We start from the raw sequence: 23,903 nt of genomic DNA on the forward strand, positions 1-23,903 counted from the left end.
ACACACACACACACACACACACACACACACACACACACACACACATTATCCAACCCTGCTTTAGAAATGGAAATTAAAAACAGTTCAGTCTTGCTCTTATATGGTTTATAAGGGAATCCACTGAAGCATGTTTGCATTTGTGTTTGAAAATCAGATCTTGTGAATGTTTACTATGCCTTCATGTTATGTTTCTCACATAGAGAGCAGGATTTCATAAGGAGAGAATTTATCCATCCATCCATCCTCCTTTTCACTCTTTATGATTAAGTCCTCTGACTCCAGCTTCCAGGTGGAAGGAAAAAGCATTAGACGTTTTTGCAATACTTAATTGAATTTCACTCAATTTTTAATCGAAGCCAATTTAATTAAGTCGGAGCCCTTGCTGATTTCCTGCTGGCTTTGGCGCATTCAAAACCAAGTAAGAACCGACTGTTTATTTCCAAGGAATACTGCAGCACTGAAAGGACAACTCCTGGAAGTGTCTCCCAGGCAGTTTTCTATCCACAGCCATTCCATAAATAGTACTTTTTCTTCCTCCTCTGACATACAAAAAGAAAAAGGCATGTTTTTTTTGTCTCTAATGAAGAAAGCGATAGATAAGTAGAGGTGTTGAGCTAAACGCTGGTGCTGTATTAGGATGTGTGCTGTTGCTGTATCCTGCACAGATAAGGAGATGATGCCTGCTCAGAGGGAGTGGTGAGTATCTCTCTCGGGTTATGCTGAAATGACGACTTCATCTTTATGGCCCGTTTATCTGGATGGAATATTTGCACAATATCCACACTTACCATGACGGATTAATGCGAAGATAATCCCAGTAGAAGTCTTAAAAATTAAAATTAAAATTTCACCTTTTTCTGTCCCTTGTCTCTTGCCATATTCTAAAAAAGCCTCTCAATAACAATCTAGTTGAACATCCTTCTTTCAGCGTCTCCCTCCTACTCCTCCTCCTCCTTCTCCTCTCACAGCTAACAGACTTCATGGTGTCATGCCACGCAATAAACCTCTAATAGCTGTGTTTTGCTCAGTGATTTTCATTTAGGGCTATTCTTTGCTTAAGCACAGGCCTCTTTGAAGTGGCACCGGGAAAAAAAAGGAGGAAAAAAAAGCTGTTGTGTTCTAAAGGCGTTGGCTATTTATTCAGGATGACTGCATTTACATGGTGCTGGCCCCGGAGGACACAGAAGCTCAATTCGCAGCTGAATACAGATTCTTTTAAAATCAGTTTTATTGCATAAATCATTATATATTAACATTAGCTTCATGCACACACGTTGAGAATGCATTTAACACGCACGCATAGCTGTTTTCCACAGGGAATAGCTCAAGCTGTAACAGTGATTTTTGCACTGTTTGCGTGTGCTAACCTAGTTGTCATCATGCTATCTCAATACTTTCATCACTTGGCAGTGTGTGCGTAAGGGTGTGTGTGTCGTATTCTGTGAAGCCTATATGTGCCTATTTGTAGTTCATTCTACCTACACCCCTCAAAAATGTGTGTTTACACACCTTCCTCTGTGTGTGTGTGTGCGTGTGTTAATGTGTTACGGAGAGAGAGGGGTAGAGTGAGCTTTGCCAGAAGGAAGCAGCTGTCTTTCTGTATGTCAGGCCTGGGATCTGAAGGGGTAAAGGAGTATAGAAGGAGGAGGAGGTGGAGGATGAAGAGCACTGCAGTGCCTGGGGAGCCATGACAGCTATCACACTTAGAAACTGTGACACACAAGTTAAACACGCACACACACGCACCTGGATTGGTCTGTGAAGGTTATTTAGAGAGCCCTTGAGTGTTTGCGGTGTGCTAGTTAAAAATCCTTGAGTGAAATTTTTACTACCTGACTCATTATGGCTGCTACGCTCGGACTTTACGAGGTGTTGAAGGTTGATGCTGATTTTTTTTTTCAGCTCACATCAGTTTGTGTCTTTATAAACGCTCATTTTTAAAATTTTGTAATTGCCAGTGTGAAAAAAAACAGGCGGCGTTTCTGTTGGGCTCAGCAGTGATGGGAGTATTAAGGCCTTTCACTCAAGAGGTGCCCTGAAATGCTTTTAAAAGAAGAGAGCGCACCGAGGTGCAGCAGGTCAAATCACGATTTTGAATTTCAAAGAAAAAACACATTCACGTCACATGAAAAGGCTTTTTTCCCTTTTCCTTTCTTTCTTCCTTCCTTCATTTCTTTTCTTTTCCTCCTCTTCTCTTTCCTTCAGTCCTCTTTTCCCCATTAAACTATAAGGAAATTAAGAGACAAATGTGTTGCACCTTTTTCCTGCCTTTTCCTTTCCGTTGGTTTCATTTCCTTCTGTCACCTTCCCTAAAATATAAGGAAATATAAAAACAGAAAATGTTTTGCACCTTTTCCTTCTTTCTCCCCTCCACTTCCTTCCTTCCTTCATTTCTTTCTTTTCTCCTTCTTTCCATTGCCTTCCATTCCTTGTCTTGCACCCTTTTCTGTCATTTTCCTTCCTTCCTTCCTCCCTTGCCAGCTTTCTTTCTTTCTTGCGTTCTAGCTTTCTTTCTTTCACACACACAAAATGTCCTCTCAGTGCACCACCCACAGAGCGGAGCATTTACTCATACAAAATAAGATGTCACATCTTCCCATTTGTGCGGTAAAACCTGTGCTCAGACATAAGATTACAGCGGAGGGTTATAGCAGCAAAGGCCAGTAAACAGCAACACGTATCGTCAGATACAAACACGCAGGTGCGCCTGTCTCATATGCCGGTAAAAGCCTTTTTTCTCAATTTATCAAATGTCATTGCGCGAAAGGTCAGCTTTCACACGTGTTATGCTTGAGATAAAACAATGCACCGCCTCCTCTCATCCCCAATCTCCGCGTGGTTCTGATGGTATTTTTTGACCCATAAATGGTATTCGCTATCTTACCCTCTTATGCATTTAAAGCTTACCTGCTGCCTTGGCGTTCAGCTCCTCCCTCTCGGGGTTTAGAAAATCATTTAAGCTGCTACGTCTTCTTTCTATGAATGTGTGTGTATGCATGTTAACGCTCTGTTTGTGCAGATGTGTACGTACGAGCGTATACGTTTTTGTGCACGCGATCTTGCGCTCTCCCCGCCATGCCCGTGGGTTTGACAGATGATGTGTGACAAGTGTGTGGAGTCAGCCCTTTGGTGGGAACCCGCTGGGGCTGGAAGATGCCCTTGTCTTTTTATATTTTGCAGCATATCTTTTTACTCCTGTCTGCTTTTTTTCTCTTTATGCTTTGGCCTGCGACCATAGCTGCGGGCTTATGGTGATCGATTGGCCGCTTGACTTTGAAACAACAGAAAATATCCTCTCCGGTCTATATCCAAACGCACCATGACATGGTGACACCCGGGTTATTACACATCACCTTGGATAGGATATTCACTCCGGTTGTAAAGTCAGATGAAACGATATGTTGGGGATGTTTTGTTTCCAGAATTCAGCTCAGCTGCAGATGAAACAATACTGCAGCACAAGCAAGAATTGCTCAAAAGTGAGCAGTTGGACCATGAAAAACATGAAATGCAAATGAAAAAAAAGCATATATTGTGATTTGTGTGGAAGGAATTCACAGTGAACGGCTTTGTGCATAATTTTGACTGTCACCACATTTGAATTTTTCTCCATAATGAATGCGTTTAAGCCACTGAGATGCATTGCTGATGTCTTAAAAAGGATTTTGATTGTGAGCAAGGGGAAAAACTCAACGAGGGAACATTCTGAGAAAGGAGAACCTTTTTTTTTAACTTTGAAAACGCAAAAGTGAACAAATAGTTAAGAGAGTAACTTTTGTTTTTTGGGGGGTTTTTTTTTTGGTTTTTTACATCTTACCTTCTCAAAGATAAAGGAGCAGATGAAATACACTGCGGTAAACACTGCTTTCTTCTGGAGCTCAAAGCTTGTATTAGACTCCAGAACACAGAGTTTAAACAAGATGCATATTATACATAAACTTGCTAAAAACTGCAGCTTTTGCTTCCTAAAGCCTTGAGAGGCCTTACATGGACAGCGAGATAGATTTCTCAGTTGTCAGCTAATGCTAGCTAGCTTGGTTAGCACCTTTGCTTTGCTACAATCTATGGATTGTATGAATGGATCACAGAATTTAGCCTGACATGCAAATAAAATACTGTAACGTAGCTAATTATAAATAGAACAAAGACATCTAACAGGCTGTTAATGCAGGTAACAGCACAGGAAATCATATTTCTTTGTCAGAAGTTTGCATTTGAAAAGTCTAGTTCAGAGGTGATGCCTAACAGGTAGGCTGGGATTATACTTTCCTATATATGCACCAAAGTATACTACATGATTTAACCACTTTTAGCAACAATAACTTGATGTAATTTTTTTCTGGATGACTTGATCGCTCTCTGAATTATGGCTCACTCTTCTTTACAATGTTGCTTCAGTTCATTGAGGTTTGTGGGCATGCCAGGGGTGTCCAACTCCAGGCCTCAAGGACTGGTGTCCTGCAGGTTTTAGATGTGTCCTTGATCCAACACAGCTGATTTAAATGGCTAAATTACCTCCTCAACATGTCTTGAAGTTCTCCAGAAGCCTGGTAATGAACTAATCATTTGATTCAGGTGTGTTGACCCAGGGTGAGATCTAAAACCTGCAGGATACCGGCCCTTGAGGCCTGGAGTTGGACACCCCTGGTTTATGCACAGCTCTCTTAAAGTCCACACCGCAGCCTGACTGAAAGGCTGCGGTGTGGACTTGACTGAGTCGTTCCAACACCTTGATTTCAGTTGTTGTAGATTTGCTGCTGTGCTCAGGATCATTGTCCTGTTGCATGACTCAATTTTTGCTGTACAGTGGTCCCTCGTTTATCGCGGGCGTTACGTTCCAAAAATAACCCGCGATAGGTGAAATCCGCGAAGTAGCCAACTTTATTTTTTACAATTATTACAGATGTTTTAAAGCTGCAAAACCCCTCACTACTATAGAAAATAGAGCTCGTACAGGGAGTGCAGAATTATTAGGCAAATGAGTATTTTGTCCACATCATCCTCTTCATGCATGTTGTCTTACTCCAAGCTGTATAGGCTCGAAAGCCTACTACCAATTAAGCATATTAGGTGATGTGCATCTCTGTAATGAGAAGGGGTGTGGTCTAATGACATCAACACCCTATATCAGGTGTGCATAATTATTAGGCAACGTCCTTTCCTTTGGCAAAATGGGTCAAAAGAAGGACTTGACAGGCTCAGAAAAGTCAAAAATAGTGAGATATCTTGCAGAGGGATGCAGCAGTCTCAAAATTGCAAAGCTTCTGAAGCGTGATCATCGAACAATCAAGCGTTTCATTCAAAATAGTCAACAGGGTCGCAAGAAGCGTGTGGAAAAACCAAGGCGCAAAATAACTGCCCATGAACTGAGAAAAGTCAAGCGTGCAGCTGCCAAGATGCCACTTGCCACCAGTTTGGCCATATTTCAGAGCTGCAACATCACTGGAGTGCCCAAAAGCACAAGGTGTGCAATACTCAGAGACATGGCCAAGGTAAGAAAGGCTGAAAGACGACCACCACTGAACAAGACACACAAGCTGAAACGTCAAGACTGGGCCAAGAAATATCTCAAGACTGGTTTTTCTAAGGTTTTATGGACTGATGAAATGAGAGTGAGTCTTGATGGGCCAGATGGATGGGCCCGTGGCTGGATTGGTAAAGGGCAGAGAGCTCCAGTCCGACTCAGACGCCAGCAAGGTGGAGGTGGAGTACTGGTTTGGGCTGGTATCATCAAAGATGAGCTTGTGGGGCCTTTTCGGGTTGAGGATGGAGTCAAGCTCAACTCCCAGTCCTACTGCCAGTTTCTGGAAGACACCTTCTTCAAGCAGTGGTACAGGAAGAAGTCTGCATCCTTCAAGAAAAACATGATTTTCATGCAGGACAATGCTCCATCACACGCGTCCAAGTACTCCACAGCGTGGCTGGCAAGAAAGGGTATAAAAGAAGAAAAACTAATGACATGGCCTCCTTGTTCACCTGATCTGAACCCCATTGAGAACCTGTGGTCCATCATCAAATGTGAGATTTACAAGGAGGGAAAACAGTACACCTCTCTGAACAGTGTCTGGGAGGCTGTGGTTGCTGCTGCACGCAATGTTGATGGTGAACAGATCAAAACACTGACAGAATCCATGGATGGCAGGCTTTTGAGTGTCCTTGCAAAGAAAGGTGGCTATATTGGTCGCTGATTTGTTTTTGTTTTGTTTTTGAATGTCAGAAATGTATATTTGTGAATGTGGAGATGTTATATTGGTTTCACTGGTAAAAATAAATAATTGAAATGGGTATATATTTGTTTTTTGTTAAGTTGCCTAATAATTATGCACAGTAATAGTCACCTGCACACACAGATATCCCCCTAAAATAGCTAAAACTAAAAACAAACTAAAAACTACTTCCAAAAACATTCAGCTTTGATATTAATGAGTTTTTTGGGTTCATTGAGAACATGGTTGTTGTTCAATAATAACATTATTCCTCAAAAATACAACTTGCCTAATAATTCTGCACTCCCTGTATTATAGAATGAAACTAAATGCACCTGTGGTTGCCTTTGACGGTGCAAAATGTTTCGTCGACATTGTTGTGTTTGTTGGGGAGAAAAAACAAATATACAGTACAGCACTTCAGAGTCACACTGCTAGCAATCGAAGATTTATGTAAATGTGACAAGCTGAACACATGCTGTACTGTACAGAAGACACGGCACAAGATTGATTGACAATGGTCTACAGCCAATCAGGACACAGAACACAATGCGCTGTAAAAAAACAAACAAAAAAAACAAACCTGAAAAACGGCAAGACCACGAAAGGTGAACCGCATCATAGCGAGGGACCACTGTATACTTAAGTATACAGAGCAAAACAAGCTAAAATCCCTGCACCACCGTGCTTCACAGCAGGTATGAGGTCTTTGTTCTGCTATGCTGTGTTTGGTTTTTCTATCACTGCACATTATAGCCAGCCATCTCCTCTTTCATCCCAACTGTCCAAAGGATATTGTTACATAAGGCTGGTGGTTTTTTTCAGATGCAAGTTTGTTGTATGTGGCTTTCCCCTTTCCTTTTGAATACACCATACACATTAATTTTGTTAGTGTACTCTCATGAACTTTGACAACTGTATGTTTATATCTACTGTCAAGATGGCTATTTTACCACGTGAATCTACTATGACTGACTTGCTTTTAATGTCAGCCTCAAGTGGCCATTTAAGGAACTGCAGTTTTGGGCCTTCATGCTGGCTTTATTATTAAACCCCTGAGGTTGTTGCGTGGTTCTAACCACGCAGAAGAACTTTTAAAAAGAGAGCTGGTATTGAGTTGTACCATGGGAAATTTAGGGAATCCTGTAATAGCTCACTTATGTGGCCATTCAGACAATTTGCAATAGTGGCTGGTCTGAGATAATTTTACACAGGGCAGGAGATCTAATATGATACGATACTATATACTTTATTGTACCCTTAGGGAAATTTACTGAAGAATAAATTCTCATAAGGGTACAATAAAATAGTCATAGTGTATCACATCAAGGTGTGTATTTCAGCTTCAACTGATCATTAAATCTAATGATTAGATTTTTATTTGCAGATCTTATTAAAATACTGTGACTTGATGTCAATAGCAGGTCAAATGGAAACGCCTTTTCCCCCCATTCTCCTTGGTCCCCTCTGTGTCTCGCTGGTGTTTCACAGGTCAGCTATGTCCTGTATGCACAGGTAGATTTTCCAGATGCAGTGCTTTCATTCACCTTTATGTTTTCACACTGCTGTGTGTTTGCTAATAGACTTTCGCTGCCCCGGTGGCTGCCAGGGGCCCCTCGGAGCAGAGCCAAGAAACTGTCTGGCTACTCAGTGTAAACTATGTGTTTACAGCAGGGCCAGGGTCACAGTGGGCATGCTCGGCTCAGTGCATCTCACCTGCTTGTGATGATAAAGGAGCTGATGTTTGGTGTAGAAAGACAGCTAGTTCTAAATATACTGTTACTTTTCTCTTGCTGAGGAGGAGAAGAAATGCATGCTGTAGATATCTACGATTCGTTCAGCACGAGTCCGCCGTGGATTTGTAAATATTTTAAAGGTTGGGCTCGAGCAGGCAGTCCAAAATGAAAAGGGCGAGTAGCTTTCGAGCAGCCGACATCTCTGCCCTCCTCACAGTTTCCTTTGAACTCAGTGCATACTGTGTACTCAAACATTTATAGACTTTATTATGTGGTCATGCATTTATGTATGTTTCCTCTACCATGCTTTGATGGAACGCTTCCCTCGTAACGTGCCCTTAATGGTTTGTTTGATCAGGACGCGGGCAGATTTTCCAGAACACAGGTGCTTGTGTTCCACGACTCAAACACAATGTTACATAATACAAAACAGCTGCGTATTTGTGAGTTCAAAGGTACCTGAGAGACGTACCGTAGCTCGTCCTCCGTGTCATCACTGCTAATCTGCCTGTTTAACCTTTCGTCGCAATTTATTTCGCGTCCTTCCTTCACTTCTTCCTCTCTTTACCCTTTTTCCTCCCGCTCTCACTCGGCGGCGGGGCAGGGGGGGGCAAAATGACATGCTCTAAATAACTTTATTGACATTTGAATTGGTTGTGGACTGTGGTAATTATCCAGCCTTCCTGCTTCCTGGCTGGCATTCAGTGAGAGGAGAGCATCAGTGAAGCCACATATCAAGCCAGGCCACAGGCAGAGATATTTGTCTCAAGTATAAACATATACTGCTGGGCTCTTATATTCTTATTCGCACCATCATAGAGAACAGCAGTGATTCAAGCATATGCACCTTGGACAAGCTTTATTGTTGGGTCTGTGGAGCACTCACGAATAAAGCACCTTATTGTGGTTTCTTCCCCTATACAGGGAGAGGAGTGTAGCACGACTACGTGAAGTATTTTAGTGAGTTTCTTTAAGGCTGAGTGGCCATGAATCATCGCACTAGAATGTTTGTTCATTCTTATCCTCCAAGAAATCTCCATGACTACGCTCCTGTATGGTCAGCACAGTCATGAAACACTGGCAAGTTAGGGCTGCAGTAACACACGTTTCCTTGTAGTATTTTTTCTTTTACATTATCTTTGTTTTAAACTACACAACAGTCTCCCAAACAGGGCTGGGGATCAGCTTTCCTTCTAAAGGGGTATTTTATCTACTGCTTTCTCATCTTATCACAATGTGCCCATAACATTCAAAATGTTTATGATTTTGGGCATCGCCATCTTGTTAACTTTGGAGCCAAAGAGGATTACATCCGAACTAGAGCCTAGGTATTTGGGGATTTGAAAAATCTGATATATCAGCCGATATATTTTTTTCTTTTCCCTTGCACTTGTTTTTTGTGGTCATTTATAAGTCCTTACTAAGATAATGTGGCAGTGCAGCTAAGAATAAATGTGTTGCAGGTTACTTTTGTTCAGTCTGCTTAGCCTTCTCCATACCGCACCTCAATTCTTAATTAACCTGTTAGCAGTCGGACGTACCGCCCACGGTACATTGGATGGTTTAGGGTGATTTGGTTTAAATTTGTAGGACTGCTAAGGGGTTAAGCCATTTGCCTTTATCTGCTAAAAACTGAAATATGAAATTATATTCATTTTCAAATAATTATATTTGGTGATACCAGTATATCGACAGTTCTGTAATATCAGCTGATAATATCGGCCAAGACAAGAGAATATGTTTTGCAAGGTGCGTCTATACCCATCTTCTAATCAGCATTTAGTATTATATGAATAAATATCTACTCGCCAAAATTGGAGCACAGGCTTCTTGACGAGGTTGCTAGGGCAACTGAATGCACTGATAGATACATTTGTCGTGTAATTCCATTAAAAAGACTAAACAGCACCGCAAACATGGTGAGAATGGTCTGGTACTGACTCAATATAGTGGAGGTGCATCCGCCTGTCACCTAAAGCAAACATGCAACTAACTGATAACTGTAAACTTTGATACATTTTAAACAGGTGATTATCACGTCAGCCAGCCTTGAATGGTCAGTTTTCCACCCACTTGAATACAGGTTGGCACAGTACAGCTAATAAGGATTTATCAGCTTCACCTCAGATAATACAAAACTCTCAAAACAAACCCTTAAATTCAAAAAGAAATATAAAATTGTAAAAGAGCAATGCGTTTGGAATCCCTCTTATAGAAAATGCATGCTTGGGTTTTGCCATCAGTTTAACTGAGTTACAAGTGTGCCAGTGTTATAGGTTTTCTGTGGTTAATGAACTTGGACAACAAGGCAGCGCTTGAAGTACATTTAAAAAGCTTTTATGTTGTTCAGTTGTAAATAAAAAGATAGTTTTTGTTAGTGAGCTTTACTTTTGGTAGGTGGATGCATTGCACTGGTTGTTGTTCCTTCCTGTTTCCTTTGCTTCTGTATGCCAAGCTTTGCTGACCAGCTGCGTGCATGTAAACGTTACCTCTTCACATTTTAGTCTCCAAAATTCATTTATTCATTGGAGGCCGGTCCCCCTGTCGTTTTGGCAAACAATAGATTCAGCACCTGACTTTACGCCGCTGTTGATAAAGTAGCTGCTTAATGTGTCGGCGTGAATGATATTTTTTTGTGTCGCAGAGCTGCCGAGCAGCGTTGGGGGTAAATAGACACTGCTTTCCGCCTTCATCATTTCATTTTTTTCCTTCGTGTGGAGCGAGAGCTGTGTCCCTGAAGCGAGGCTATCCAGAAGGAGAGAGCGATACAATCAAGAGACAGCGGTTGGCCTTTACTGGCAGAGTCTCAATGACCGCTCGGGAGTGAGGCCGAGAGTAAAAGAGAGGCAGAGAGTGAGGAAGCAAAGACTGAAGAATGTTAAAGGAGGAATAACTTACTGCTTATGTTAACTTTAGATGCTGAACGTAGTCGTCTAATGCGAAAACACAAGCCGAATGTCTTTTTAAAAAGCAATATTCTTGTATTTTGGGCAGTTTTGATGCAGGATTCACTCTCAAACTTTTCTGCTTGCTGCAGTCAAACTTGGCCACCCATCTGCACGAGGCTGCCTGTCAAATGTTCGCAGGGGAGATTGAGGATGGGGATAGATTTTAGAAAGACAGAACAAGAAAGATAAAGAAGGAGAGGAAATTGGTGTGGGGGGGGGTTTAGTGGATGAGAGTGTTTCTGGGCTCCATGTTGGGTTAGTTAATGACTGGTGCATATGTCAGCCACGCAGCTGTGGAGCTACAATCAGCCAGCCAGCTGAGGAAGGGAGTGACGGATGGACTGGAGAGAGAAAAAGAGAGATGCAGACAGATAGAAAGTATTAAGCCGTGAATGCGCGCGCACACACACACACACACACACAAAACTAGAGAAAACAGTTCTGAGGGAGAGCAGTGAAGCAGAGGAGGTGAGATAGAGGATTTTGAGTGAAATAAACAGAGAGAGCCATCCAGAGGGAATAGAGAGCGAAGGAGAGAAAGAGAAGTTGCCAAGATAGTTTCCATTCTTATCCTCCCTCAACTAGCTGAAGTAGAAATGGCAGAGGCTGCAGTCCAAATCATTACACTCAGCTGCCTTCCTGGAAAGTATTTACTATTGTCAATAACAAAAAAAAGACCAAAGAGAAGGCAGAGTGTATAAAAGAAGAAAGTTTCATGGCTCTCTTTGCATTCTTTATAGATATTTACATATTTTCTATAAGCAGCATCTTCTCAGGAATTCTTTTCACCTCTGCTTCCTTTGACCCCCGTTCCCCCTCTTATTTTTACCGCGGCCATCCAGCCTGTCCTTCTCCATCCTGGCCCATGTTCCATCAGCTCTTGGATTTAAGCCTTTAAGAGCCTCTTTTCCCTCCAGTAAGAGCTTTAAGGCAGAATGTGTGTGGAATGCAGTTTTTTTAAGAGAGGGAAGGATCAGAGCTGGACAGAAATAGGTACAGGGTGAGAACAGGAGCGGATGCTTCAGTAGAAAGTCTTTGACCTTGAGTTGTCCCCACCTTCTCGCTGCCCCACAAAACACCCTGGGTAACTCTGACGAGGGTCTTTTTGTGAGGCAAGGACACTGGTTTATTGTGCCTATGTTATTACTCACAAATGGTGTTTGTAGTATTAGCTGCACAGGTGTAAAGCCTGGGCGGATTATCACTGACTGGGCTGCTGTGGAGTGAGACATCTGTGGAAATGCGTTATGGGTTAATGTGCAGTGCACCCGTCAAAGACTGTGACACTGAATTCTGGTCATTTTGCATGCCTGCAGCTCGATTCTTTCTGCATCCATGCTAATTAATCATTGAGAACAGTGAAATGCATGCATAGCTTGATGCGTAGTGTCAAATCGCTGCAGGTTGCTGGTTATGCATAAGGTGTGTGTGTGTGTGTGTGTGTGTGTGTAACCCCTCAGCTAACTGTGCTTTTTTTCTTTCTTGTGTTCCTGCAGGCAGACCCGGGAGCAGGAAACGCCGCCAGATTTCTTCTATTTTTCTGACTTTGAAAGACACAATGCTGAAATTGCAGCCTTTCATCTGGACAAGTAGGTGAACACTAGCCTGTCACAATACTCTGAGACTTTTTGAAAACCACCAGTCCCTCATATAAAGCAGAAGATCAAAAGATTTTAGCTTTTCCGTACCTTGCTGCAAAGGACAAGATTATCAGCCGCAGGCGAGCTACACATCACCATAAAGGAGAAGATAGACCTTTTCAATGTAAATGTTTTATTCTGAATTTTATGTGCCTGTATAGGCACAGATCACTGTCACTAGATTGACATGCCCAACCAGTCATTTCAGTTAAAACCTTAAAAAAACAGGCAAGATATCTGGGGGGTTTTTTTAGTGAATAAAACCATAAAGCAATTCAAACAGTGAAATTCCAACTTACCTATTTACTTTTAAAATGTAAAACAATGGCATCTTTTTCTTTTTCCATAACCCAGCTGATGAATTCAGATTGAACCTAAACATGTGTCGATGAGGCAGTCACCTCATCGACAACATCACAACATTTTTGATTTGTAGTTTGTTGGTTTTTGACATTAGAGTTGGTGTGAACTCAAAAGCAGACTGTTTTGTTTTTGCAAAGGCAATTTATTGGGTAACATACAGTCTTGTTTGTGAGCAACGGTACTGTGGCTAGCTTAAAAATTTTGACATGCAAAGCAAATGTAAGGCCTTTAACTTTATTAAAGTGCAGAGGGATTCAGAGTTGCAGATTTTTACTTGTAAAATGTATAAACGTCTTCATTAAAACACATTATAAAAAGCAAAAGGAAACACAATAAAAATACACTTTTATTCAGCTTCCTGGGTCCAACATGTTTGGAACGTGGCTAAAACAAGGAAAGATGCAGCTTGGCACAAACCAGAAGGCAAAAGCTCAATTTAACTGAAACAACGTTAAAGAATTAGCTGTGAAAAGGCCTCTTCCTTCAGGGGCAGCAGTGGGTGTCTGGCCTTGAGCACCATAACACCCAGAAACAGCCCTGTTGCTACAAACACTTCAGACTTAATAAGGAGGGGAGAAAAAAAGCTCATGTTCTTAAATTTACACTAACCTCCCAAGTATTTTTTCCACCCGCGAGGGCCAACATCCTGCGGGGCTTTGTTCCTCCCTGATTGCTATTTCTTTTTTGCCTGTCCTCGTGTCAGCTCATTAACCGCCTGGGAGGAACACCAGATCCGTGTACCGGTGTCTTACAGTAACGCTTTAAGACACGTGTGCTCGTGTGAATATTCTCCATATTTCGTGCGAAGCCTTGCTAATTAATGCGTGAATTCTCTTACATAATTGCTCAATTAGCATAATCTGATTATTACAATATCAAAGGATAGAAAGATCAAAATGTTGCCATTCTACCTGTTTTTAAAGGTTTGAATGAGGAAAAAGAATATAGCCGATTGAAGTCACCCCAAGTATAGCAACACATAGTCTTTACGCCGTGTGGATGAAAACCTTCCATATTCTTCTGCACTTATTTTCACATTTGCTTCCTGTCCCTCAGAAACTCTTTTTTTTTTCCACCCAAACACAGTGAATTGTGCGAGTTTGACCCATCCAGCAGAAGCTGTGAGCTCCGAGAGGCCATGAGTCATAACGGATGAATGCTGAACTCCTGCAGCTAGCATCTGACTGAACAATGACTACAGCCTCCTTACTTAGCTAACAACCAAGCTCTCTGACTTCACTGCCTTTACCAGGCTAGTACTTTACGGCCCACCCGGCTGCTGGAGAGACTTTAATAAAAAGAGAAATCCTCGCGAGGGCCTCTGATCGACGAGCGAGAGCAATGAGTTTTAGTGCGTTGCTGTTAAAGTCGTGCTGACGTCACTGTGGCTGTTTGCTATTACGAGCAGAGGGCTTGTGTTGTAGTCTGAATCCTGGTGCTCCTCTGTGCTGACACGAGATGATACCGAGGTCTTGCGCACCTACACACAAACACACACACGTCTACACACAATAGGGCCATAGAAGGCCGTGATGGTGAATCTGCTTTTCCTTTAGGCACAATGACACAGTTCATCTGGAATTGCATTAGAAGTGGCGTTCTTCACCAGTCTGCTTCACATCTGGTCCTCCTCTCCACATACACACATGAAAATATGCTCCAGCATATGTGTGGGTTAAGGGGAAGAAGAGGAAACCAAAGGCACGAAAGGCCCTGTGCCATTCTAAATATAAGCCAGGCAGGGTTTGCCAAAAGCAGCGCTTAATTTTTTTCCTTATTTTGTCTGTTCTAAATTAGAGCCTGTCCAGAGAGCTGCAGCTGCTGCTGCTGGTGCAGAGGCTGAGGCTACACTGCCTCCCAGGGGGGCCCACAGACACACACACACACGCACAGGCACTTTTAAAGCATCACTAGCACAGCCGCGCACACGCATACACACACCAACATTGACAATGACTTTTCCTATATGGGCTAAACTGCTTTAGGCATCATTAATAATGTGATTGGGTTTAACTGGGAAGTGCTGCATTAGGTAGTCAGCAGATTTAAAGTCATACAAGGCCAAATGTGACCTTAAAATATTAAACCGTATAAGCCCCAATCTCACGAGACCCACTTGAGTCTTATACATTTTCTCAGCTGGGAATATGGGAAGCAGCGATTCCCACTGTTGTTCATTTCATGGCTCTAGCAGGTTCTCTTAAACCCAAACTAAATATAACGCAAGTTTGAAATGGGCACTGTGGGAATTGGGCTTATCAGAGGGGACGAAGATGGAAGAAAATGTGTGTGAGCGATAAAAGAGGCAGAAGCCAGCACTAGCTGTTCCCTTTAGCATGGCAGCAAGCCCAGGCCCAGCAGGCCAAACAGCACCGTACAACACCGCATCCTGTGTCCTTCTGTCTCTTTGACAGAGAGCAGGAAAGAGACTGCACGTGTCTGTGTCACTGCACCCGCCAACACACTTGATAGCATCATTTGTATGATGGGCTTGTTCTCCCATATCGCTGCATCTCTCTTCTCTCATTCCCGCGCCTTCATTTCATTTAATCAGTCTGTCTCCTCGTGTCTCCCTGCCCTCGGGCCTTAGCCATTAGGTGTTGTCAGAGGTATCAATTTTTAAAGAGCCCATGCTGGTGCTCTAGTTGGGTGGCTGCATACATGCAGGAAGACATTCACGCCATATTAAACCTTTCTCAAATGCGCATCTGGGCTGGTTTCCAGTCAAATGATGCAAAAACACAAACCCAGAAATAGATTAGAATGCACTGGAAACTTATATCTCTCAGCATATTAAGGCAATAAAAAGCTGCACTGAAGTTAAAAAATAGCTTAATGTAGGACCACAGCCACATGAAAACCACAGGGAGGTTTACCAGCATGTGGCTTAACTGTCTGGTACTTGTGTCACAGTGCCCCCTTCTGGTAGTGAGGTTCAATCACATAAGGTTTCACTATGACAGCACAGGTATTTCGCTCCAGTGGCATAACGGATGAAGTAGTGATTCCTCTAAGTGAGGGATTGTAAGTTCACCTCCCATTTGGTGTGAAAAAGCTTTTCTGCATTACAAACAGCTGGTCCCTGTTGCTGCTGTTCACACATAGAAGTTCAATACACTGCAGACTTTCAAAGGACAATGAAGGGAGGGGTCATCTGGTATCCTTTGGCAGCCCTATTCTGGCCTGTAGGTTGATGTTTGACAGTAAAAGTTGAACTAACTAAATCACATTTGTGCTTTTAGATTTTACTCAATTATGACTCAGTTGTTGCTTATATTATTATAGTCCATGCATAGAGTGAAACATTAGGTTAAAATAATGACCTCTGTCTTGTTGCAATTACTGCAACTACCAACACTGTTGACGAACGGTCCAGATCCAAATAACCACGGTTAATGCATCTTTTGTTTGGACGCGTGCACTCATCGCTTTCATACTTTTTTGGTGGGCTGCCACTGAAGTCAAATGACCCTGAGTATTTGTCTCCATCCTGTAGGATCCTGGACTTCCGTCGTGTCCCTCCTGTAGCCGGCCGACTAGCTAACATGACAAAAGAGATCCGCGATGTTACACGAGATAAAAAGCTCTGGAGGACCTTCTTCATTTCACCAGGTACACATCTAGACTATTTTTAGCTTCTCTTCCAAAAACCGCTCGTGTCCATGTGCAGTTTCCCAAACGTCTGCTGATGGTCTGAATTGTTGATGTCAGAAGAACACCTTGAAAGATTTTTTAACATCCCCCCTCAAAAATGCAAAAGCACAGCAAAAATCAAGCACCTCCTTGATCATAATGTAGAGCAAGTCTTTTGGCCTGAATTGCTGTGATATTCATTTGCATGGGATTAGTATTATCAGGGGACTTTACCTTGTGCCAAAGCACGACAGTTAATTAGCAATGCAGCTTTACATATTATACACGAGCAAAATTGTCACTGGATTAAAATTACTGACAATCTCAGCAATTAATACAGGTCAGCGAGCATCCCCAGGTAATTTCAATCGGGTGGAAAATGGTCTTTAAATATATGTGGACCGACTGACAAAAAGAGAAGAAGAGTGCAGTGACTCTTTAAGTATTTAGCACTGACTGGCTGATCAGAGTATTAGTATATGAATGTGTTTGCTTTTATTTTTCTGACTTTTAGCCAACAATGTGTGCTTCTATGGAGAGTGTTCCTACTACTGCTCCACTGAGCACGCTCTGTGTGGTAAACCTGACCAGATAGAAGGATCTCTGGCCGCCTTCCTCCCGGACCTGGCCCTTGCCAAACGCAAGACCTGGAGGAACCCATGGAGACGCTCATACCACAAACGGAAGAAGGCAGAGTAAGACGTCGATTCCGTGTTCAGACACTCTCGCATTCGCACGCGTTCAGTAGAAGCAAATACTGAGCGATTCACTGCATCAGGGGGTGTTTATTGAAGTCACTGACAGTTACCAGCAGCATGAATTCGTAAGAGCTGTACAGCATTAATTTCAATCTTATTACGACGCAGGAAAAAAACGCTTAGATCTAAAAGTATATAGCATAAAAGGGAAATGGGTTTAAAAGACATTTTTCCAAATCAGATGCAAAAAAATTAAAAGTATTAAACGTTTCTTCAGATGGGAGGTGGACCCAGACTACTGTGAGGAGGTCAAACAGACTCCACCTTATGACAGCGGCACACGACTGCTGGACATTATGGACATGACCATCTTTGACTTCCTCATGGGTGAGTGTCTGACACAAGACGAGAATCAGTTTTCTACCAACACCGAAAAGTCGGATTGTTTAGTGTTCAGTCGAGCGAACGTTATCATCCACGACTCTACTGCCATCAGTGGTTTTTATTTTTTCGTACTTTTATACAGTATGTAGCCTTATAAGCAGGTATATTACTCATATATCATAACATCCACTAGCTGATTTGTTTTTTGTTTTGCTCTTTCTTAACAGGAAACATGGATCGCCACCATTATGAGACATTTGAAAAGTTTGGAAATGAGACCTTCATCATCCATCTAGACAATGGCAGAGGGTGAGTCAGTGCAGCTTTAGTTTAGAATGGGTGAGTGCCCGCTGCGGGTCAGGGATGAGTTGTTGCTCTAAATAGAGGAGTTTAAGTATCGTGGGGTCTTGTTCATGAAGGAGGGCTTGGCTGCAGTGATGCAGACGCTGCGCTGGTGCATCGTGGTGAAGAGAGAGCAGAGCGTAAAAGCAAAGCTGTCAGTTTATTGGTTAATCTACATTCCTACCCTCACCTATGATCACGAGCTTTGGGTAGTGACCGAAATAATGAGATCACAGATACAAGCGTCATAAATGAGCGTGCTCCAAAGGGCAGCTGAACTCTCCCTTAGAGATAGTTTGAGGTTGTGCAGTCATTTGAGAGGGTCTCACAGTAGGCCGGTCGAGGTGGTTTGGCTATCTAACAATGATGTCTCCTGACTGCCTCTAGAGTGAGGTGTATTGGGCATGTCCTATCGGGAGGACGCCCTGAGCTTCTTTGCTTAAGCTGTGGCCCCCTGCGATCCGGCCCTGAATAAGGAGAAGAAAATGGATGGATGTTTAAAGTCCTTATACTAATTTATGACACCATGATTTCAGTTCTGGACTCTACTAGAGCAGCTTTGCATAATTAACTGTTAGCATCTCTGGAGCTCCACAAACAGCGCTGTATATCTGAGATAAGGAATAAGGGATATCAGCTCTCAATTACATCATAAAAAACAAAAAAATGTAATTTAAAAAAACTGTCGTAAGCTGAAAAAATTTATATCGCTTTGAAGTTTCGTCTCATAAGACTTGATTTCATATTTAAAACTTGCTCGTATATGAAATGTGAGCATCCACCATTGCAACAGTATACACATAAATTAAGGAAAATCGTAACAGGCTATGTTTAATTTTTTCTGGCCATTCAAATTAAACCAAATAAGTGAAACAAAAAATAAATATCAGGAGTTGTGGACATGATGCACAGAAATCTGGAACCACATCCCATTTTGCACACTTATTTATGCTTTTCCATCCTAGCTTTGGAAAACACTCGCATGATGAGCTGTCCATCCTGGTGCCACTGAACCAGTGCTGCAGGTGAGGTCTTCATTTTTGATAGTTCTGGAAGGATAGTGCAATATAGAAGGAAAACAACCTATTTAAAAATTATAATCTGCATGAGGCTAGTAAAGGTGCACATGGGGTGTTGTTGTATTTTGGTGTGAGTGTTGCTGAGCAGAGGCAGAGATGTAAAGCGTGTGGCCGCGCTGACTCTTTTTTCCCCCGGCTGTTCTCTTTCTGCAGGGTAAGGAAGTCTACCCACTTGCGACTGCAGCTGCTGGCTAAGGAAGAATACAAGCTGTCTGTGCTCATGGCAGAGTCCCTGGTGAGGGACCGCCTCTCTCCCATCCTCATCCAGCCACATCTGGACGCCATGGACCGACGACTGCGCCAGGTCAGTGCTTCACACTCATAAAGCAGTTTGCTTGGGATTGTCTATTGAATGTAATAAATTGAAACTATAAACAGTCAGTAAACACATTCATTTGATAATTACTTAATGTTTTTCAGCAGCTAGAAGTGACTGAAGACTTTGATTTCTGGGAGTCATTGACCAGTAGAAAGTGTGTTTGGAGGACAAAAGAGGAACACATTTGCTTAAATGCAGTCTCAAATTCTTAATCCCAGATTTTCCCTCGTTTCTTTTCATTCATAAACAATAAGAGATCACGAACTGGAAGTCTCGGCTCTTTGACGAGTCATCAGCAGTACCACAGAGGTCTGAGAGTGGTGTCACTGTGCTCTTGTTCTTGGAAAAGCTAGTCAGTACGTAGTGGTTACAAAAAAGCTCACCGTGTACTAAAAGCTTGGCGTTTTCTCGTCACCAGGTTCTAAATGTGCTGTCAGATTGCATCGAAAAGGAGGGATACAGCTACGTGGTGGAGGACGACCTCCAGGGATACCAAGGGACAGACCACGCCCACAACGGCCCGAGAAGGAGGTAGCTGCCGCGGGGGGCGCTTGGCGGCAGGACTTGGACTGACTACCTGGAGATTTGAGGCTGGACGGACCAAACCCAGTCTACCTTTAAACTGAACTGGAATCCTGTAACGCAGATGAACTCCATCTGTGCTTAATTTCTCCGAGGGCTTAAATTCTGCTGAACTTACAGGAAAGCCCACCTGCCCGAGGTAATAGGCTGCGCAGAAGAGGACGCCTGCTGGATAGCACTGAAAAAAAGAACAGTGCAATAACTTGTAACTGTACTGATGCCCGAGACATGCTGAAGATTTCTGGACCGATCCGGGGCTTAGCAGAACCGAACCCACCACCTAGACTCCTTTGAAAAATCCAACCCTGAGTTTAGTGTACCACCACAGCCGACCCCGCCGACCAACCAAACCGCTAAAGTCTTGCAAAGGACGCCTTCTCTCGCCTTTCTGGTTCAGGACCCGTTTTTTTGAATTCAGTGAATTCCGAGGGACTCGTAAAAGAATCCGGCCCCCTCCTCTTCACATGCTGAATTGTGTTTCTACCTGCTGTTCAATATTGCAAGCGTCATGGTTAACCAATCAGGGTGGCTGGAAGAGGTAGAAGGGGACTTCCTGTTATCGTCATTATGAAAATGATATTGATTTGCTGCGATTTTTATTTTTTAACTTTATTCCTGCTGAGCCGTTTCAGCATCTCATAGTTGGACGATGAAAAATATTCGACTGGAGTGGAGTACAGGTTTACTCCTGGATTAGCCCATGAATTATTGCCCATAAATGTTACATGTCCTTAAGAGAGTATTTATTATTTATTGTTCAAAATGAATACTAATCAGTAACATATTTTTCCTTTTTTCTTTGTCTTAAAGCTGAATTTCCTTAATTTGTCCACAAGAGGGCAACCTGAGCACGTGCAAAGAGGGTGGCCAGCTGCCGGGTACTGGCAGTCCCATTTTACAGGCACCACACATCGCCACCTGTGTTTACAGCATTTACAATTTTTTTTTGTTCCCCCAACTTTATTGCCTTCAGCGCAACAGACATGCGGTTAGAGTTACGGTACCAAAAGCCAAATGTGACACTAATGTTTCTTTGTAATATATATTTGATGTCCAGATGTTGCTGTTGTGGAGAGGTTATTTTTCAGGATGTATATTTCATTCATTACCAGCAGCTCATAGTTTAACTGTTGGTGTCGATGATTCAGTCACTGGCTGAAAGTTTAATATATTACATTAGGAAAAATCTAGTGCCTGTGCAATGATAGAAATACTTGAATGTCTGGATTCATAGCAGAAAGGGTTAAGCTCCTCCTGGGTACGAGCTATAGATAAGACACAGAGGTCTACATATGTGTGCTGACTCCATCTGTTCCATAAGGGGTTTTTATTAAGTTTCCATAGTCCTGTGTCAGGGCGGTACAGTGTGTATGGATGTATGGGTGGATCAACGGAGAACCTTAGATGGTGTCCTTGAAGTGAAAATGCTTCTTTTTTTTTTTCTTTCTTTTTGTTTTTATTCCGCTCATCGTTTCTGTGGATTTTATCTTGAATTTCTTTGCATCATGGTAAAAGTGCAATAAAACAAAATCAGCATAATTTGAGTCTTTTTTTCCTCCGTACACACTTCTTCCTGACAGTAACAATGTGTCTTTTTCATTCTCTAAAGCAAAGCAAGCAACGTAATGTGAAATGTCATTAAACAAATCATATGCAAGCACTCTTCCGCCTCTTTTTAGTGAGCCAGATCATTTTGACTCAGCTCAAGAAGAAGAGTGAACCTCCTCATCCGTCTCAGTGCCTCGCAGCTTTCTGAGCTCTCTCTTTTTCTTCTGACCTTCAGTCCTCAGGATAGTTAGGATAGGATATTGGATTAGATTTGGCCCGTTCAACTTTAATGTGGATCCTTTGGTTTTGTGGGAGTAATTTCTGTTCCTTTTCATGTTACACGAAACACATAATGTGCTTCAACAACATTTAAAAATCTTCAGAACTCGTTACAAATGTGCAAATGTTCCTTGGTTGGTACTTTAACTGAAAATGCCCCAAACATTTCCCCAAACTTGTGAAAGTTAGTAAATTTATTTGAAGCCAAGGCAGAAGTGGGTAAATTGCAGTTCCTCTTGATCAGAGATGTAAAACTCATTTTACATCAAGTGCCACAAACACTTAAGTGGGTCAGACCAGTAAAAACACAGTTCTGTGAGTGTAAACAAGTGTAGTTGTATATTTCATCCCTGAAACGTCTCAATATAAAAAAAGAGGTGCAATTTCAGCAGCGCATCTCAGTTTTACTACACAAAAGAAATGCTGCTCTATTTAATGAGTGAAATCTATCAACATGACTCTTTGAGCTTAAATTGTAAAAAACATAAATACATGTGTAAGATTTATTTTACTGTAAACTCAATGTAAAAAAAACGAATTTCCTGTTGTAGAAAGAATGTATATCGTCATACAAATTTTTAAGACGTCCAGTGGGCCAGATTCGAGTCTTGGCTAGGCCGATTCTGGTCCACTGGCCTTATTTTTGACACCCCTGCGCTAGATGCTGCTTGAGGCGAGCTGTAAAAAGTACGGTGGCCCTGAGAGGCCAAACGGACTGCAACTTCAGAAAACACTTGCAAAAAGAAAAAATGCTGCAAAAAGAAAAACACTTGCAAAAAGAAAAATGCTGCAAAAAGAAAAAATGCTGCAAAAAGAAAAACACTTGCAAAAAGAAAAATGCTGCAAAAAGAAAAATGCTGCAAAAAGAAAAACGCTGCAAAAAGAAAAATGCTGCAAAAGCACACAAAGCACAACGGAAATAGGAAAAAAGACAACGGAAATGTTTCTGGGGAGACAATAACCGAACGGACCAGTTGCACGAACCAAAACATGTATGTATGGCTGTATCCCAATTCAGGGACTGTTTCCCAATTCAGGGTCTGCAGCCTTAAAGTACGCAGCCTTAACGGTCCTCAAGGGCCGCACTCAAAGACTGCTGAGGCCGGAAGTGCGAGGCTTGTAGGCTTGTGAAATGGGACGGTCTAGCCTCCGTCGCGCTGCCCAGGTTGCCTAGCAACCATGATACTAACAGCTGGAAACGTTTCATACAGCTTTGTTTGACAGAAATGAAGGAGAACATATTTTGTACATTTGTTTCTACATGAGCTTTGTGTGATTTGATAAGTATCTGAGGCTGAGACCACGGGACTGTAAAACATGATTGTTGGGCTTCATTTTTGTACTGAACAGTCATTTAAGATTAGCTAGTAAATAACAATTAGCTAATCTTGTTCATGAGACTAAAGTCATCTCACTTTGGTAATGTAAATATAATATGGCCAATATTATATTAATCATTATTAGTTATTACAGCAGTGAACATGAACTCTGTGCCAAACACTGAGCTTCAGTAAAGATTCAAGTTGCATTTATTTATATTTCCTATCACCTTAAATCTTCACTTAAACACAAGTATCTGTGACAGTGTATATATAGATGTATTATATATAAGAGACAAATATTGTTCTTTTAATATGTTGGCATTACTAAATTTGGCTCAATGCTTACATATATGTGTAAAAAGAAAATGTACGAGCTGTGAAAACTGTTTCTGATAAAATGAAGAGTAGACTGATATATGAAATATTCCTTTATTGGGTGAGAAAATCAGACCATGTCATAACTGCTTTAAGTCATACAGAATAGATATCAGAGCCTTAAACAGGCTGACTTCTGTTAAATGGGTCAAACTGGGCAGAAAGTCTACAAACACATAACATCCTTATAGAATATGATGTAACACTATAGATCAACTTACCTCAGAATATATAAAGCATATAAACAATTACAGCAATATGATGCAACAAACACAGCAGTGCTACTGATCCAAAATACTCAAAGCTTCATAGAACTAAACGAAATTTATTTTTAGTCTCCATTCTGCTGCTGATACATACTTTAGGTTTCTGAATATTACACTGTGCTGGGTGAAATATTTTTGTCGGGCATAAACGCAGTCTGCGTGGCGCAATAAAACAGGGTGGAG

General features: G+C 42.0%; 1 protein-coding gene across 1 annotated transcript in view; it reads left to right on the top strand.

The window, feature by feature from the left end:
* The window catches only part of fam20cb (FAM20C golgi associated secretory pathway kinase b), a 58,424-nt gene extending 36,950 nt beyond the window's left edge, over positions 1-21,474 (top strand). Inside the window, exons 4-11 of the mRNA XM_005932875.3 lie at positions 12,387-12,479; positions 16,390-16,505; positions 17,041-17,221; positions 17,502-17,611; positions 17,836-17,917; positions 18,916-18,975; positions 19,183-19,333; positions 19,767-21,474. Coding sequence (XP_005932937.1) covers positions 12,387-12,479; positions 16,390-16,505; positions 17,041-17,221; positions 17,502-17,611; positions 17,836-17,917; positions 18,916-18,975; positions 19,183-19,333; positions 19,767-19,883 — 910 coding nt within the window. The 3' untranslated portion in view covers positions 19,884-21,474. The remainder of the gene's footprint in view (positions 1-12,386; positions 12,480-16,389; positions 16,506-17,040; positions 17,222-17,501; positions 17,612-17,835; positions 17,918-18,915; positions 18,976-19,182; positions 19,334-19,766) is intronic.
* Positions 21,475-23,903: the final 2,429 nt, after the last annotated feature.

This window comes from Haplochromis burtoni, unplaced genomic scaffold (assembly GCF_018398535.1).
Source record: "Haplochromis burtoni strain Fernald_Lab_line unplaced genomic scaffold, NCSU_Asbu1 Contig_162, whole genome shotgun sequence".
NCBI classification, from domain to species: domain Eukaryota; kingdom Metazoa; phylum Chordata; class Actinopteri; order Cichliformes; family Cichlidae; genus Haplochromis; species Haplochromis burtoni.